Source organism: Periophthalmus magnuspinnatus, chromosome 6 (assembly GCF_009829125.3).
Source record: "Periophthalmus magnuspinnatus isolate fPerMag1 chromosome 6, fPerMag1.2.pri, whole genome shotgun sequence".
NCBI classification, from domain to species: Eukaryota; Metazoa; Chordata; class Actinopteri; order Gobiiformes; family Gobiidae; genus Periophthalmus; species Periophthalmus magnuspinnatus.
In genome coordinates, this window is record NC_047131.1 from 8,757,121 (window position 1) to 8,776,272 (window position 19,152).

The window sequence follows — 19,152 nt, forward strand, 5'->3', positions numbered from 1 at the left end:
TACCTTAAAACACTTTGTTCATTCAACTTTCAAATGAGCTTACTCACTTTCTATAAGAGGCTCTTCTAGTGTGATCTTAGTCAGTTTAAATAAATCAGTGGCAGATGTGAGTAAAGTGTTTGTAATCACTGACTTATAAATATTTGGGTGAACAGATCTTATTTTCTCAGTTTGAGGATGTGGATCATAACCCAGACAACTCCTGCTCCCATTGACAAAGACACATCTGAAGGTCACAAATGTTGAGCCTGGTTATTTTTGTTACTCACTCATTCCTTTAGTTCAGTAGAGATTGAAAATTCCAGAGCTGAAATCATCCAAATGATTGTAGTGAAGGTGTGTGGAGTTTAAAAACACAGTGGAGCACTTCCTGTATTACCACATGATGACATCACAAGGTGGAACAGAGTGTTTTCTGTTTGAGCGAAGGATTCAGTCTAAATATGTAAGTAAATATGTAACAGAATATGTAAACTAAACCCAGACTAGATCAGGACTAAACCAATGGTGTAACCTAACAAAGTAGAGGTAGTAAAGTACTGTAACAAAACATTTCAGGTATCTGTATCTAAGTACATTTTACAGTGGATACTTTTTACTTTTACTTCACTACATGTGAGAGCAGTATTTCAGTATTTGTATTTTCGACTCCACTACATTTTGACCAGGACTGGAAGTAAAAGTATTTTTGCATCGATCCGATAACGGTATCAGTGCTAAGATACTGGCTCAACCAATATCCCATTTTGGTCTATAAAATGGTGTAATAAGAGAATTTACTTAATAGTGTTGGTCCAAAACATCTCGTAATGTTAAACTTTTATTTTCACAAAGCTGTGGTTACTTCAAATGATAAGTAACAGAACACATTTGGATCATTTTTACCAGACGCTTTTTGTGTTTAAAGGAAATAATATTTATATTTTCAGTCTCTGCCCTGGTTTCAGTTGATATCAGGTATCAGCAGATACTTAAAGCCAGAGTGTTGACATCGGTATCAGAACATAACAATTTTCCTAATCTTGACAATAAATAAAAGTCAGGGACAGGTCTTTTAATATGGGAGTTGGCTGTGTATCTCTTTTTAAACTGGGCCATGTGTATACATTTCATTACATCCATTTATCCAGACTATCCTCACATATGACAGGATTTACATTCAACAAAACGGTACACTTAAATTGTAATGTTACTTCGTAAAACGTCTTTAACAGGCCTATGAGTGCCATTAGGGCTCAAACATGGGCTAATATTGACCTTTGGAGCTGCGCTGTCAGAACATAACGTTTGTTAAACAGACTGTGGTCATGTCCTGTAGCTAACCCATCACACTCAAAGTAAATCCCTGACACACCATTCCCCACAGACGCTAACAGCCACTTCTCCCCTCTCCTCCAGGTCGGCAGCCGATTGGTCCTGCAGGCGACCGGACTCCTCATGATCGTTTTGGGAATTTTTGGAAAGTTCGGAGCAGTTTTTATCACCATCCCGGATCCTGTGATTGGAGGCATGTTTCTGGTTATGTTCGGAATGATCGCCGCTGTGGGAATATCCAACCTCCAGGTACGGAATCCTGCTCTACACTGATGTTCTCTACTTTTATGTCCGTGCACCACTCGAGTCCCTGCACCTGCTCCAAATGTTAGCGCTCGCCTTGGTTTGTGTCACAGAAGAATGTTTTACGCACACTAAACTCTGCCATAAAAGAGATCGTAAGAGCAGAGCTGGTTCACTTTCAGTTTACAGTTTGTGCAGAACATGTTAAACAGGGTGAAAACAATGTAAGTACATGACTGCACAGTGGCAGTGCTTAGCATTCCTGTCCAACAGCTAAGCTAACATAAGCCTTTATTGTCTCCAAATGGTGAAGTTTGACTTGGGCATTTTCATACACAGGTAGTCCTTTTATCCTGCAGTTTGTTTCCTCATTAAAACAAACCTGCAAGGCAAAACTAATGAACACATCCTAAATATGTCCTAATTGACTCATTTAGTCATTTTCTTGATTTGAGTCCATTCACTAGTCTGGAAACAATAGGACCCGGGCTCAAACTACATGCAGGCCAGCTCCACTCCAGTGACCACAAGTATTATGAATAACTATTATGAATAATTCAAAGTAACGGGAGGCAGAGACGTGCACAGATGTTTTGAGTGCACGTGCTCTACCAAGAAAAAAGCGCACTTTTTCATATTGTCGCTCAGCCCTCTGCTCCCTCTCTGGCTCCGCCCCTGCCCCAGTGCACTGAGCACAGTCACCTGTGAGCTGCACACTGGACAAATGCTCCAGACAAGAGTCCAGTGTAAATCATTTGTCCACACACACACACACAGACTTATGTGTTCTGTTGTTTTTATGAAGAATTCAGTAGATGTTTTCTAAGAAACGTGCCACACATTGTGGTGGTATTTACATACACATACACTTGCTCTATTGAATCAATATTGCACTGTATTGTTGCATCAGCTGTTTCATTATAACATTGTGAATAAGTGCGGCAGTTAAATGATTTGATAGTAAATGGCCCGAGAGGAGCTCAGACCTCATGCCGACCACAGCCTTTTTCTTAATAAGTGAATAGTTCTGATGTGAACATGTGGTCTGGCTGATGCAGCTTCAAAGGCTGTGACACAACAGCACAGCTCCACTCTGAGTGTGAGTGTCACTAAAACCTCTAACCCTACAGACAGTTTAAAATGAAAAGACTCCTATACAATTAATTTGACCTTGTTGAATTATAGCCATTATTTCCGCTCTACTCCTGCCTGAGCTCATCTAAAAGCACATGTGTGATAATATCACCAACATAGAGGGCATTTTATTGGATGAGAAACATAGGAAGGAAATATTTTTCTTCCATCAAAGACACTGTTGGATGAGAACTGTGTGGAAACAGTGACACACAGTTTCTCTGTCAGGGTGGACATCAGAGTGTCTCTTTCACTCCTCACTCATGTCTGAGTGAGGAGTGAAATGACGTGTGAGAGACAAGTGAGGTGTGATAGGGCAGAGAGAGAGAGCAGTGAGAGAGGAGTGAGTGCATGGAGTGAGAGAGGAGTGGGTAAGGTGTGAAAGGGAGAGAGCAGTGAGAGGGGAGTGAGTGCATGGAGTGAGAGAAGAGTGAGTGAGGTGTGAGAGGGCAGAGAGAGGAGTGAGTGAGTAGAGTGAGAGACGAGTCAGTGGGGCAAGAGAGAAGTGAGTGGGTGGTGCAAGAGAGGAGTGAGTGAAGTGAGAGAGGAGTGAATGAGTGGTGTGAGTAAGGTGTGAGAGATGAGTGAATGAGTGGAGAGAGGAGTGAGTGAGGTGCGAGAGAGGAGCGAGTGGAGTGAGAGAGGAGTGAATAAGTGGCGTGAGTAAGGTGTGAGAGATGAGTGAATGAGTGGAGAGAGGAGTGAATGAGGTGTGAGAGAGAAGTGAGTGAGTAGAGTGAGAGAGGAGTGAGTGGAATAATAGAGGAGAGGATAAGTCGAGTGAGAGAGGAGTGAATGAGGTGTGAGAGTGGAGTGAGAAAGGAGTGAGACATCAGTGAGTAGAGGAGTGAGTGGAGTGAGAGAGTAGAGAGAGAGGAGTGAGAGGGGGCGGGACTGTCCTGAATGAGTCCAATCCCTCATGTCCCTGTGTGTCCTCTGTGTTTGTCTCTTTGGTTCTTCTGCACTGTCCTGTAACATGACTCTGCTCGGGGGCCGTCATAGAGACTCATCACAGCTCTTAATTTTTTCAAAATATGTTTGAAAAGAAATCTGAAATAAAACCAAACATGTTACTACAAAATATACCCATTAATGTAACTCGAGGTGGAAAATATCTATCTACAAGTTTGAGAATTACTGCACTGAAAGATAATGATGAAAAGAGTGACCCAACAGGCGTTAAAGGGCTTAATTTATTCATACTGTTGTATATTCCACAGTATGGCATTAAATGTATCCTGAATCCTCATGGAGAATGTTCCAAAGTATGGTTTTAACTTTCTGCTTCCATTGAATCATGCAGTTGATTTTCCACCACAAGAACGTTACTCACTATTGTTAAATGAAATGAGTAAATATAAGTGCGTACTACCACCTGTGCGTATCCTCCAGACCAGTTTCCTTCATTTGAAAGCGTCTTTAGAGTGCGGTCCTGTGGGGACGTGGGCTTTCAGAGCTCACAATGGGACAGAGGAGCAGTGGATCAGGTTTAAACTGTGTTACTCACTGAGAGAAGCCAGTGTCCACGTTTACTACTGAAGAGGCTGAGTCAGTGTGAGTATGAGTAACAGATGTGACTGTGGAGGCATCTGTATTCATTAAACAACACGCACAAATACACTTAAAGGGCCACGGTGTGAGATTTTAGGTGGGGGGCCTGAAAAGTTCCATAGTGCTACAGATGGACAATCTGCGCAACCAGTGTAATCTCGATGAGGTGCTAATGCCAGTAAATGAGACCAGTAAATATTGGAATAAAGACTGAATAATCTAATCTATCAATAATATTTTACAAATGACTGCATCGTCTTTACTACCAATGTAATTTTGTTAGATTTAACGATTTAATAAAGTTAGCATAAGCATTAAAATACCTCAAAGTAGAAGTTTTCCAATGTTTAACATGTCAGCCGTGGTGGAAGAAGTACTTAATTTTGTTACTTAAGTAAAAGCACAGAGGCTAGAAAAAAGATACTAAAGTAAAAGTATCACATGAAAAAATCTACTTAAGTGAAAGTAATAAAGTTCCTGTCTAAAAATGTACTCAGAATTGCTCAAAAAGCTTCAAATGTTTTGATTTTAAACGGTTCGAACCGAATCTCATTTTTTTAAAGAACCTAATCTTTTTTTTTTTTTTTTTTTTTTTGTCTCGACTCTCGAACCAACACTAAAAAGTTAGAACAGAAGCAGAGCAGGCGACACGACAGACAAAAAAACATATTGGCATCATGGTAATAGTCTATTTTTTATTGTGTAATTGAATGTTGAATTAGATTATGCATAACTTGTATATAAAATGAGTTCTCACATTGGCATCTGTCACATAAATAAATAATGACCACATCCAAAAGATTCGGATCCGATAAAAGAGCTGAAAGTCCCATCACTGACAGAAAGTCTATTTTGGACAAATTCTTTCATCTCTAAGCACGTCTCTAATATAAGATGGTGTTTTTTTTTTTTTTTTCAGTACGTGGACTTAAACTCGTCTCGTAACCTGCTCATCCTCGGATTCTCTACTTTCAGCGGCCTGGTACTTCCAACATGGTTTCACTCCAACCCCGGCATCATCGACACAGGTACTGAACCGGGACTGAACCAGGACTGAACCAGGACTGAACCAGGACTGAACCAGGACTGAACCAGGACTGAACCAGGATTAAAACAGGAGTGAACCAGGACTAAACCAGGACTGAACCAGGACTAAAACAGGAATAAAACAAGACTGAACCAGGACTAAACCAGGAATAAATCAGGACTGAACCAGGACTGAATCAGGCCTAAACACTCGGTGATAAACAGAACTAGTTTAATTTTAATGCATTCTGAGCATCCTGGTTATTCACAGCAATGAGTTTATAAGCTCTTTTCACAACTCTCAGAGACCAGTGACTGTTAAAAATTCCAGATAAGTTGGCTGTTTGCTGACTGCATCTTATTAGAAAACAATGTCCAATATTCAGGAAGTGCGCGTTACCAGGCTAGCTGTTGTTTTTTGAACTAGTTTGGTTTTTCCACATTTTTAATCAATCAGGTACGGCGCCTTTAGGTTATAGGCTAAGACAACTTTAAAACCAGATTGACAGGTGCGCTCCGGTCTTTGGCACAGCGCTCATTGGCAGAGGCAGTGCCAGCTTAAGCCTCTAATGCTACACTCCCAGATGGTGCTGCGGTCTAGTCCTTAGTCCAGGTTTAGTCCAGACCAGGATCCTATAAACCCCACAGTGACCACAGACGCGACCACAGGTTTAAACCAGGATTTCACAGAAAGGGGGGGAGGGTAGGGGGCGCTGGTGATGCTCTGACATGGTTTAGTCAATGAGTTCAAATAAGGCCTCCAGTTTCAATTAGCAGAAGTGTCAGAATCAGGTTTAATGCCAAAATGACTATGAGTGTGCGTCAACGTTATGGTGCAGCACGAAAGAATAATAATATAAACGCTGATAAATGCATAAAAAATAAAACATACAGATACAAAATATACAGTGTGGGCAGAACAGTGTAAAAGCGTCAGTGCAGGTTGGTAATTCCAAAGCTGAAATGATCCAAATGTTTCTAGTGAAGGTGTGTGGAGTTTAAAAACACAGTGGAGCACTTCCTGTATTACCACTTGATGACATCACAAGGTGGAACAAAGTGTTTCCAGTTTGAGAAATCAGACTAAATATCCAGGATTTGTGTGTTAAACATGTAAGAATGAAACAAAACACAAGTCCAGGTCTGTTTGTGATGAGGAAACAACATTAGAACATAGATCAGAGAACAGTGTAATATGGGCCCTTTAAATATAACTGTGCAGTGAATGAACGGCTCTTAAAAAACAGCTTCATCTGTGTAAATAAAAAAATGATAGTTTTGCTTGAAATAAAAGATGAAATTGAACATGTTTTTGCATTGCTAAAAATGTTACACAGAATGGCATTCAACTAGTGAACTGCTTAAAAACTAGACCTATTCCTGTGCTATACTGTGGAACATTCCAGGCAGTATGCAGCACAACTTTAAAATGATCCTGCGATTTAGAAAGAGTCCATGTTAGAAAACAGAGGGTTTAGACCTTTGTGCTGCTCCTTACACACTCTAATGCTAATGTTAACCTCGCTAATATGGCTAACGTCGCTAGTGCTGCTAATAATTGTGTAATCCAAAGGTGTAATCCAAAGGTGTAATCCATCTGTAATCCACTAAATCTGAGCAGACTGTAGGTCCCCTCTGGACCTCTACAACACCTCAAACCAGGAAGGACTAAATATGATTACATTCAGTTACACTTTACACCAGAGGGGCATTTCTATTAGATAAGTTTAAATAGATCAGAGACCAGAGACAAGAGACCAATGACCAGAGACAAGAGACCAGACCAGCGATCAGAGACAAGACCAGACCAGAGACCAGAGACCAGACCACAGACAAGACCAATGACCAGAGACCAGAGACCAAAGACCGGTGACCAGAGACCAGACCAGAGACCAATGACCAGAGACCAGACCAGAGACCAGAAACCAGAGACAAGACCAAAGACCAGAGACCAATGACTAGAGACCAGACCAGAGACCAGACCAGAGACCAGACACCAGAGACCAGACACCAGAGACCAGAGACCAGAGACCAGAGACCAGACCAGAGACCAGACCAGAGACCAGAGACAAGAAAAGACCAGACACCAGAGACCAGACCAGAGACAAGACCAGAGACCAGACCAGAGACAAGACCAAAGACCGGAGACCAATGACTAGAGACCAGACCAGAGACCAGACCAGAGACCAGACCAGAGACCAATGACCAGAGTCCAGAGACCAGACCAGGGACCAGACCAGAGACAAGACCAGAGACCAGACCAGAGACCAGACCAGAGACCAGAGACCAGACCAGAGACCAGAGACCAGACCAGAGACCAGAGACCAGAGACCAGAGACCAGAGACCAGACCAGAGACCAAACCAGAGACCAGACCAGAGACCAGACCAGAGACAAGGCCAGAGACAAGACCAGAGACGAGAGACCAATGACCAGAGACCAGACCAGAGACCAGACCAGAGACCAGAAACCAGAAACCAGAGACCAGAGACCAGAGACCAGACCAGAGACCAAACCAGAGACCAGACCAGAGACCAGACCAGAGACAAGGCCAGAGACAAGACCAAAGACCAGAGACGAGAGACCAATGACCAGAGACCAGACCAGAGACCAGACCAGAGACCAGACCAGAGACCACACACCAGAGACAAGACCAAAGACCAGAGACGAGAGACCAATGACCAGAGACCAGACCAGAGACCAGAAACCAGAGACCAGAGACCAGACCAGAGACCAAACCAGAGACCAGACCAGAGACCAGACCAGAGACCACACACCAGAGACAAGACCAGAGACAAGACCAAAGACCAGAGACGAGAGACCAATGACCAGAGACCAGAGACCAGACCAGAGACCAGACCAGACCAGAGACCAATGACCAGAGACCAGACCAGAGACCAGAGACCAGAGACCAGACCAGAGATCAGACCAAAGTCAAGACCAGAGACCAGACCAGAGACCAATGACCAGAGTCCAGAGACCAGACCAGGGACCAGACCAGAGACAAGACCAGAGACAAGACCAGAGACCAGACCAGAGACCAGACCAGAGACCAGAGACCAGACCAGAGACCAAACCAGAGACCAGACCAGAGACCAGACCAGAGACCAGACCAGTGACCAGACCAGAGACCAGACCAGAGACCAATGACCAGAGTCCAGAGACCAGACCAGGGACCAGACCAGAGACAAGACCAGAGACCAGACCAGAGACCAGAGACCAGACACCAGAAACCAGAGACCAGAGACCAAACCAGAGACCAGACCAGAGACCAGACCAGTGACAAGACCAGAGGCCGGTGACCAGAGACCAGACCAGAGACCAGAGACCAAAGACCAGAGACCAGACCAGAGACCAGACCAGAGATAAGACCAGAGACCAGAGATCAGACCAGAGACAAGACCAGAGACCAGACCAGAGACCAATGACCAGAGTCCAGAGACCAGACCAGAGACCAGACCAGAGACCAGAGACCAGAAACCAGAGACCAGAGACCAAACCAGAGACCAGACCAGAGACCAAAGATTTGAGACCAGACCAGAGTCCAAGCCAAAGTCCAGACCACAGACCAGAGACCAGCAACTCGAGACCAGACCAGTGTCCAGAAAGAGACCAAAGATCAGACCAGAGAACAAAGACCAAAAAACAGGATCTTTTCTATCAGTTACTAGACCCAAGAACTCAGTGTATCACAAGAGAAATCTACATCTACAATCTACATCTGAACAATATTAATTGTCGCTGCTCCGTCTGCATCCTGTTAAATATTATTGGCCTGTAGAATGTTGTAGTGTCATGGAAAGCAGCATGGATACACTTCAATGATACTTTATGAGATGTAAGTCTAGTCATCAGTGAATGTGCGTGAGTTGAGATGGCCGTGTTTGAGAGGTGGATCAGCCAATCAGAGACATAATGTATCGGAAATGAAGGGGGGCTGATTTCACCAGAACCATTGGGCCAAGCACTAAACTCTGTTAATCTAAGATGAGATAAATGTGATTTTATTTGTAAATAATATTGACCAATGAGGTCCTTCGTTTCACATGTGTCACTGAAATAAACAAATCTGATTGGACGATCACGTTTGGTTCTGGCTCGAGACGTGACAGAGGGCGTGGAGCCTAGACTGCTAATAAATATAGAGAGATTAATCTAGATTTGCCAGGCAACACGCATGAGCTAAAAGGAATAAAACCCCTCTTCATTTATTTTAATATTGTTTTATATTCATTGACACACACCACAGTTTGGGAACCCCTATGTTAGTCATGTGATCTGGGTCATGTGACTGTCGGGATAATCCTGGTTCAGATCCGAGCAGGACTTGTCTGGTCCAAGTCTGTTTATAGATCAATCCTCTTCTGCTGGACTTAGTGCCACTCTATACTCTCTCTACCTCTCTTTCCTTCTCTACCTCTCTCTCCATCTTTTATACCTCTTTCTACCTGTCTCTACCTGTTTCTGATTCTTCTAACTAGTTCTCTGTATTTACCCCCTCTCTACCTCTCTTTCCTCTCCCTCTTTCTCTTTTTTTCTCTTTCTACCTCTCCTTATCTCATCTTTTTTCTGTACAGAAGAGTGAAACAGTTTTAATGATGCAAAAAACAGCTGAAACAACTGAAGTGATCTGGCTGCTTAATGACACCAATTTAAAATCTTGTGAAGGTGACTGGACTTTTCTGTGAGGCAGTCCACCATCTGCTTGTCTCCATGGAAATGTTATTGCTTTGCCTGAAAGTTTCACAATGTGGCTTTCTATAACAATTCTAAGATTTTTATTGCTATGAAATACCTTAAAAAAATATGCAGTCTTACTGTGAGCAGGCTCAGCTCTCCACAGATCTGACCTGTAACTTGGCCTGGTGCTGGAGATGGACTAGTTTAATGAGAACAGAGAATGGACCAGAGACCGGACCAGAGACCAGACCAGAGACCAGAGACCAGAGACCAGACCAGAGACCAGACCAGAGACCGGACCAGAGACCAGACCAGAGACCAGAGACCAGAGACCAGAGACCAGAGACCAGACCAGAGACCAGAGACCAGGGTCCAGACCAGGGTCCAGACCAGAGACCAGACCAGAGACCAGACACCAGAGACCAAAGACCAGACCAGAGACCAGAGACCAGAGACCAGAGACCAGAGACCAGAGACCAGAGACCAGAGACCAGAGACCAGACCAAAGACGAGACTAGAGACTAGAGACCAGAGACCAGACCAGAGACCAGAGACCAAAGACCAGACCAGACACCAGAGACCAGAGACCAGAGACCAGACCAGAGAGATTAAAACCTTTTCTGTCTGAAGGAGCTGCACTTTCATTAAGAGAATCAATGTGTCTCAGTGGTGCATTGATTCACCAGAGACTTCAGAGGACTCACCCAGGAGGAGGCTAACACAAGAGGGGCTAAAATCTGACACATCTGCCCCTCCATTACTCCCAGACCATTGTCCAGGATTCAGGCCATCGTCCAGGGACCAGACCTGAGACCAGACCAAACAGGATTAAGAATCAGATCTGCTCCAGTCATGCAGTGAGACATCAGAAGAGAAGGAAGTGAGGTCAATCTGTGAAAAAACAAAACAAAAACAAAAACAAAAAAAGAAATAGTTTTAGTTAAAAAAAACAACAACAAATTGATTACTGTAGTGTAATAATGACATTAAAGATTCATTATGTAACCTTTCACACTTTTAGACACAACAGCACAGTTTAAACTTATGATTTCAAAACCACATATCAGGTCTAGAGAAGAACAGGACCAAACCAGGTCTAGACCACCACTAAAGTGAGAACCAAAACTAGGACTAAACCAGGTCTAGACTAGGACTAAACCAGAACTAAGTCCAGTTATTAACCAAGTAACTATTCAGGACCAAAACCATGACTAAACCAGGACCAAACCCAGGATTAAACCAAGAGTAAACCAGGACTAAACCTAGGACTAAACCCGGGACTAAACCTAGAACTAAACCCAGGATTAAACCAAGACTAAACCAGGACTAAACCCAGGACTAATCCAGAATTAACAAGGATTAAACCAGGACTAAATCCGGTTCATAACCAAGTGCCTAGTCGGGCCCAAAACCAGGTCTATACCAGGTCTAAACCATGACTAAACCAGGACTAAACCATGACCAAACCAGGTCTAACCTCCTCTCAGTGTGATTTCATTATTAGCCCATCTTTCTCTCTCTTATTTACAAAATCCTAGAACTCAAATCACTCTTTTCTCCAAAACATGAAACAGGGCCGTAAATCCACTTCCTGTCTCTCCCAAAGGTCGGAGGTCAGAGTGAAGTTTGAGCCTTTAAAATGGCGCCGAAACACTAGACGCGGCGGTAAATTTGGTACGACAGGATAACTGCCGCGGCTCCGAGCAGTCTTGTGTTTTATCTGAGCTTCTTGGGCCTAATGTTCAACACATGTGATGCTCTCGTCTGAATAGCAAACAGCTCTGTAAAGAGACAAGCCCAACAGCAGGAGTTTGACTGGAGCACAGCGTCGTACGGAGAGGTTAAGTGGAGTCTGCACGCCCCACTGAGCCAACGACACGGTGATGGACACACACTCCGCCTGAACCAGTCGGGAAAGTCAGATTTTTCCCTGTCCGATTCCAAGAAGATTGTGCTTAGATTTCCGTATTGATATCTTGCAAGTGATGTCATCAACATTCCCTGTGGGTGTGACGCTAACTGTAGGCACTGCTCTGTCTGAAGTTCTGGCACTCAAGTTAGGCTTTAATCTGAGCTATGTTTTAACAATCCTACCACAAAGAACTGATTTAACTGAACTACGACAGGTGAGCTGATTTGTGCTTCCTCTCAAATAACATTAGCTAACAGTTCTTCAGTCACTTTCACCTTTTTGTTGAAAATCAAACTTCTAAACAATCACGAACGTTTGGATTGATCACTGTCTCTTGCTGTTTAAGTCCGTTTTGTATTTTTTCTTCAGTTTTCAGACGATCTTAAAACTTTTTTGTCAGTGTTTGCTAATGTATGCAGTCCCCTCAGAGTGATATCACTGCAAAGTATCAGTAGATTTTATGTTTTAAAGCAGTATTTCTCAAACTGTGGTACGCAACTTACTTCAGGTGGTGCTTGGACAGCTCTTCAGTTTGTTAGGTTGCCTCATTTGGAATTGATTTTATCCACTTTTCTGTCCTTTGAATCATTTCTTGTTTAGAATTACAGTGGAAATGATGTAGTCCACTTTAAAACCTGGTTTAGTCCTGGATTAGACCTGGAATAATCCTGTTATAGACCTGGTTTAGATCTGGTGGCACTCAGAAGGCCAAACCTTTTCTTTGGTGCTACTTAATTTCTTTTACTGATAACTCTTGATTACAAAAACATTGGACATAATGGTGAATTTATTTGTGATATAATTTGAGTTCTCAAGAGGATTATCCAAATAGAAAACAGAATGAGCTTCACATGACCCTCTCATTTGAGTTGCCAGTTTCAAAGCTGAAATCCAGTTGTTTTAAACCTAAAATGACTCTCTCTGATCTGAATGGTCTCTACCTAAACTCCAGCACCTGCAGCAGATCATGACTGAGTGCTAGTGCAGCCTCTGCAGCTCAGTGAGTGAATTCTGTAGGTTCTGAGCACTCTCACCTGTCCTCCAATAACCTGTATGAACAATTCCAATCTGGCTTCCGTCCTTTCCACAGCACTGAAACGGCTCTACTCAAAATCACTAATGACCTTGTTCTCTCTGCTGACTCTGGTTTAGTATCCATCCTCCTTCTGCTTGACCTAAGCTCGGCCTTTGACACCATTTCTCATTCCATCCTTCTGAACAGACTCTCTTCTATTGGCATCACTGGCACAGCCCTCACCTGGTTTCACTCCTATCTTTCTGACCGCACTCAGTTTATTCAGCTCAAATCTTTCACTTCTCATCCAGTCTCTATCTCCACAGGTGTTCCCCAGGGTTCTGTCCTCGATCCCCTCCTATTCATCATCTATCTCCTCCCCCATGGTCACAGTTTCCAGAAACACCACATCCATTTCCACTGCTATGCAGACGACACCCAGCTCTACCTCTCTGGCAAACCAAACTCCTCACTCCCACCATCAACCCTTCTTATCTGTATCAATGAGGTCAAATCCTGGTTCACCTCCAATTTTCTCAAACTCAATAGCAATAAAACTGAACTTCTCCTTGTCGGCACCAAATCCACCCTAAACAAGATCAACAATTTCTCTATACCCATTGACGGCTCCTCCATCTCTCCTTCCCCTCAGGTTAAGAGTCTGGGTGTCATCCTCGATAGCACTCTCTCCTTCACTTCTCACATTAATAACATCACCCGCTCCGCCTATTTTCACCTTCAACATTAATCGTCTCCGGCCCTCCCTCACACCACAGTCCACAGCCGTACTTGTACATAGCCTCGTCACTTCTTGCCTGGATTACTGCAATTCTCTTCTCTTTGGTCTCCCACTAAAAACACTCCATAAACTTCAGCTGGTTCAGAATTCAGCAGCTTGTATCATCACACGCACCCCTTCCATCAACCACATCACACCCATCCTACAGCAACTTCACTGGCTCCCCATCTCACACCGCATCCAATATAAAATCCTGCTCCACACATTCAAAGCCATCCATAACCTTGCACCTCCATACCTCTCAGACCTCCTCCATATTGCCACACCCACTCGCTCTCTCCGCTCCTCTTCCTCTCTCCATCTCTCTGTTCCCTCAGCCCGGCTTGTCACCGTGGGGAGCAGGGCCTTCAGCCGCTCTGCTCCCCAGCTCTGGAACTCTCTCCCCCCTGACCTCCGCAACACTGACACACTCTCACACTTCAAATCCAACCTCAAAACACAGTTGTTCAGACATATCCTTTATAATCCACACCTGCCCTGTCCTTTTTCAATGTTTTTTTTATCTGAATGCTTTTAACTGTATGTTCATAAATGTTGTTTTTAACTGTCTGTATATGTATATATATTATATTGTAAGGTGACCTTGAGTGCCCAGAAAGGCGCCTTATAAATAAAATGTATTATTATTATTATTATTATTTAAAAAAAAGTACATCTCTGATCTACTTTTTGACAGTAGTAGTAGAAAGAGTCGTAGCAATAATAATAGTAGTCGTAATAAATGTATAAGAAGAATGGACTAATTCTTATATACACTTCTCTTTATGGCACCAATAGTAATAGTAGCAGTAGTAGCAATCCTGTGTAATTTACCGTGTACACATAGTAACAGTAGCAGCAGTAGAAGTGTAGTGCAGTAGTAGTAGTAGTAGTAAAAGTAACCTAATAACTGTAATAGTACATCCATAAAAGCTCCTGTAGGAGTCTAAATCTCTGTGACTTTATGAGAGTTGTGTCGATGTTAAAACGTTGGACCAGTGAAAAACAAGTACAAGAAGTTTACAAGGGTCTACTGCACACACAGGAATGTATGGAGTAAGATAGAGGTGACCTCACACAGCTGATGTATGGCACTGTCCAAAGTGAAATTAAATATTTGCTTCAAAGGAGACCCATTGTCCCAAATCAACTTTTTAAAGCTTTTAATCATGTTATAATGTACCCCCTCACACTAACCCTCTTAAGTTGTATTTAGAGAGATTTATATTTGAGTAATCCTTATTCTCTTGCACTCAAGACATCTGATGTCTGATGCTCTGATCTGACCCTGTTTTTCACTTGTTGGTGCACTCCCACTGTGACGTACTTCGTTCTCTAATTTTGATCTGCAGTGATCCAAAGGAGGACCAAGGTGGGGAAAGTGTCTTGCCAAAGGACCCACTGACAGAACTTCAGGTCTAAAGACAGTAGTTCTCTCTTCCTAAATGCTTAACTCATCCTGTTGTGTACTGTGTTACATACCTGTATCTTTAGCAAACCTTATTGACATCTGTGATCTGCTCTTGTCCAGATTTGATTTGATGGTTGATGATTTAAGGTGTTCATTTGTGCTGATAAGGAAAGTCGATGTGACGCAGGTCCTATTGATCGAAAAGGTCGAAAGTCCTTTCTCTATTCTGGGCTTCCACCTCCCCAGACGCCTCCCATCGCCTCTACCTTTCATCTCTACTCTCTGTTATCTGAGGCAGAAGACAAGACACATGTTTGAAGTGCCAAAGTCCTGATACCATCCTGCAAGTTTAGGTCTGGTCTCTGGTCTGGTCTCTGGTCTAGACCCTGGTCTGCATCCTGGACATTGGTCTGGACTCTGGAAACAACTGGGGAAGTCCAGACTGATATCTGTATTTCTTATATAGAGAGATATTAGTCTGGTTGTTGTTACGTCTCGAGCCAGGCTGAAACACGACCGTCCAATCATATTTGTTTATTTCACTGACGCATGTGAAACGAAGGAGCTCATTGGTCCTGTCAGTTTTAGCAAAATTCAAAAAATCCCTCACCTCAGATTAACAGAGTTTAGTGCTTCTTTGATCATTGATTCTGAAGAAATCCACAAAGTTTCCCAGTCTGCTGTGATTTCTTTTTTTTCTCGTAAGCAGCCGTATTTATTTTGACAGTTCATGCATATCCCCGATTGGCTACTTCCCCTGTCAATCACTTACTTACCAGGACCCTGTCAGAACAGAAGAAGAACTTTTGTCCACATAATTCAACTGACTTTTGCGGTGGGACCTACTTGGACGGTTGAGGGATTACACAGACTCTCACAACGACGTGTTAGTCCTGGTTTAGTCCTGGTTTAGTCCTGGTTTAGTCTTTGTTTCCTGTCTCTGAGATGTTTTAAACTCTTATTTCTTGTGTGTTTGTGTTTGTGCAGGAGTGAAGGAGCTGGACCAGGTAATCGTGGTCCTCTTCACCACTCACATGTTCATAGGAGGCTTCTTCGGCTTCATCCTCGACAACACCATCCCAGGTTATAAACAATAACTTCATTTATTTATTTGTTTGTTTAAAAATACATCAGTTGTATAAACATGCAAGAAATTAAGGAAAAGGAGTAGAAAGAGTCTAGTCTGGTTAAAGTTGGACTTTAACTTTTCTAGCAGATGTTATGCCATGTGCTCTCTCTCCATGAGATGTTATTGCTTTGCCTGGAATGTTCCACAGTATGGCATTAAACTTATAATGCATTTGTTCGATTACACATGTTGTTTTTGCCCTAAAATACCTTGAAAATGTGCGTGCTTATTATGGGCAGGGCCGTCTCCCCACAGATCTGACCTGTAACTTGGCTTTTTTAACTCACCTGCTTAACTGCTTAGCTGGTTGAATGGTATACTGTGGAACACTTCAGGCAAGGCAATAATATTTCCATGGAAACAAACAGGTGGGAAAATAAAAATAAATAATTGTATAAATTAAAATACAATTTTTTTTTCAATATTAGCAAGGTACACTGTACATGTAACTTTTCTGATGTATGGTCCACTATGCTTGGATGATTTTATAGTTCACAAATAAGCTTTAAAAACATGTATTCTTCCTGTTAGCGGGGTCGCCTCTGCACAGTTCTGACCTGTAACTTGGTCTTGTAGTGCTAGCTGTTTGTATTTAATGGAAACGAGTTCAATGCCGTACTGTGAAACATTACAGGCAAATCAATAACATCTTCATAGTGACAAGCAGATGTTGGACCCTCTGCCAGAAAAGTTCCATAGTGCATCTATGTAACTGTATCCTGTAGTGTTAAACCAGACCTGCAAAATAGACATTTCAGAGCTTTTAACTGTGATATAATGTTATATCTCCTCATCATTTACTCACCCAAAGTTGTGTTTAAGTCATCTTCAATATCTTATTTTCAAGACGCCATATTGACCATCAGTCCCTGTGTTCTCCTCCATTGGTACACGCCCACTAATTTGTACTTACTTCGTTCTCCAATTTACTTTCTTAATCTGTGATACTTGTACGATTCGGCAGCATTGCATAGTCATTTTGGTACAAAAAACCTACTGCTCGGTAGCTGTCCAAAGTAGGCGCTGACAGCATGTGGCACTTTGTTGTGATGATGTTTATGGTGACGTCAGCTCCCATCGGGCACTGCAGTTGTCTAATGTGGAATTCAGCAGACTTATTTCTTTTATTAAGTCGTTTTAGGTAAATATTGTGATATTGAACCAGACCAAGTTCTGGTTCAGACTGTTCACATATAAGCATGTCTATTCACAGTAATTTATTGCCAGATCAAAAATGCAGGGAGTTATTTCTGGCTTTGTTTGCCAACCCTGTTCTGGCAAAATGCAGGTAAACTCCTGGGTCCAGCTGCATATGTGAACGGGAGAAAGTTTGTGAAAGTTTGATCATAACGCTTAAGTGTGTTTTTGTGTCAGGCACAGACAAGGAGCGGGGCCTGCAGGGCTGGAGGAACAGTGTTGGTTTGGTGGACAGTGATGAGTCCACTGACCTGTCGTGTTATGACGTCCCGTTCTGTGGAAGACTCCTTAAACGCTTCACCTGGCTCCAGCTCCTCCCCTTCCTGCCCTCCTACAAGAAGGACCCCTGAGGAAGACCACACACTCACTTTAATGATTATTTTTTATTATTTTTGATATTAAAAAGATAATAAGATCTACAAGTAAGTAAAAAGAAGTTCATGTAAGTCAATAAACTGTGTGTAGTCTGCTCTCTTACTGTTCTACTGTTCTACACTCACAACGGAGCCTGTGTCCAAGTATTTTATATATATATATATATATATATATATATATATATATATATATATATATATATATATATATATATATATATATATATATATAAACTGTCCTTTCGGCACATTAAGGTTCATTTACATAAAACTAAAACTAAACATGAACAACAATTACATAATTTTATGTTTTTTGTGCTAAAAATAAAATCTCTTATCTCTTCTTAGGTGTTTTAATCTTGGTCTAGTCCATTTCTTTTTAATAATAATAATAATGCAAAAAACAAACAAAAATCTTACTTATCAGTTTAAAGATGCACCATGTAACTTTTCTGGTAGAGGGTACATTGCTTGCCTTTCTCCATGGAGATGTCATTGCTTTGCCTGCATTGTTCCACAGTGTTCACCATCTTATTTGTTTTTTACTGTTATAACAAATTGCTTGTTACATGATCACAGCGAGTGAGGCTGCCTAACCACAGCTCTGACCTGTAACTTGGCCTGATGGTGTCTCCTGCTTGTCTCCATGGAGATAAGTTTAAGGTCATACTGTAGAACATGTATAATGTAGTAGGCACCCTCTACCAGAAAATAAAATTACATAGTGTAGCTTAAATGTGGAACTAAACTCTAAATCAACTTTTTTGCTACTAAACTGTGTATTTGGTGTTTTAACAGCATTATCTACTGTTCCTAGTCATGTTTTTGGTCAGTTTAGTGCAAACTAGGTAAATTTGGACATTTCTAGTCAAAAAGTGCATGGTGCCTCTAGTGACCACGGCAATTTCAAGTACTATGTGACATCACACAGTATCACCCTGATTACAGCCAGGTGTTTCTGACTACAAACACCTGGTTGCAGGGGCAGAGTTAGACCAATCTCACTTTTCCTTATACCTCTAGACCCCGTCCCTCCTCCCCCCTCACTCTCCCCTTTAGTCCTCCAGGTACTGCCCAGTTTAACAGCTCTACTTGAATTGTGGTTGTGGGCAGAGTTTAGATTTTTTTGCCACTTTAAAAATCATTATACATTCAAGTTATTTTATTATTATTACTTTATTTTTTTCTTGCAGTGCATGTATTTCTCACTACAGTTACAGTTGAATGTTGCTCTACCTCATCATCAACAGAATGACTTACACGACTTTATTTTATTTAAATACCAATGTACAAAGATGTTTTTATATTTTTAAATATTGTAACTATTGTAAAAGTACTAATATTGTATTTTGTATAATAAACTCAAACACTGTGAGAAGAAAGGGTTTA

General features: G+C 42.1%; 1 protein-coding gene across 1 annotated transcript in view; it reads left to right on the top strand.

Annotated features, from left to right (window-relative positions):
• Positions 1-17,745, top strand: part of si:dkey-106n21.1 (solute carrier family 23 member 1) — a 58,488-nt gene extending 40,743 nt beyond the window's left edge. The window contains exons 10-13 of the mRNA XM_033968320.2: positions 1,399-1,563; positions 5,162-5,270; positions 16,051-16,146; positions 17,567-17,745. Of these exons, the coding sequence (XP_033824211.1) occupies positions 1,399-1,563; positions 5,162-5,270; positions 16,051-16,146; positions 17,567-17,739 (543 nt within the window). The 3' untranslated portion in view covers positions 17,740-17,745. The remainder of the gene's footprint in view (positions 1-1,398; positions 1,564-5,161; positions 5,271-16,050; positions 16,147-17,566) is intronic.
• The last annotated feature ends 1,407 nt before the right edge of the window (positions 17,746-19,152 follow it).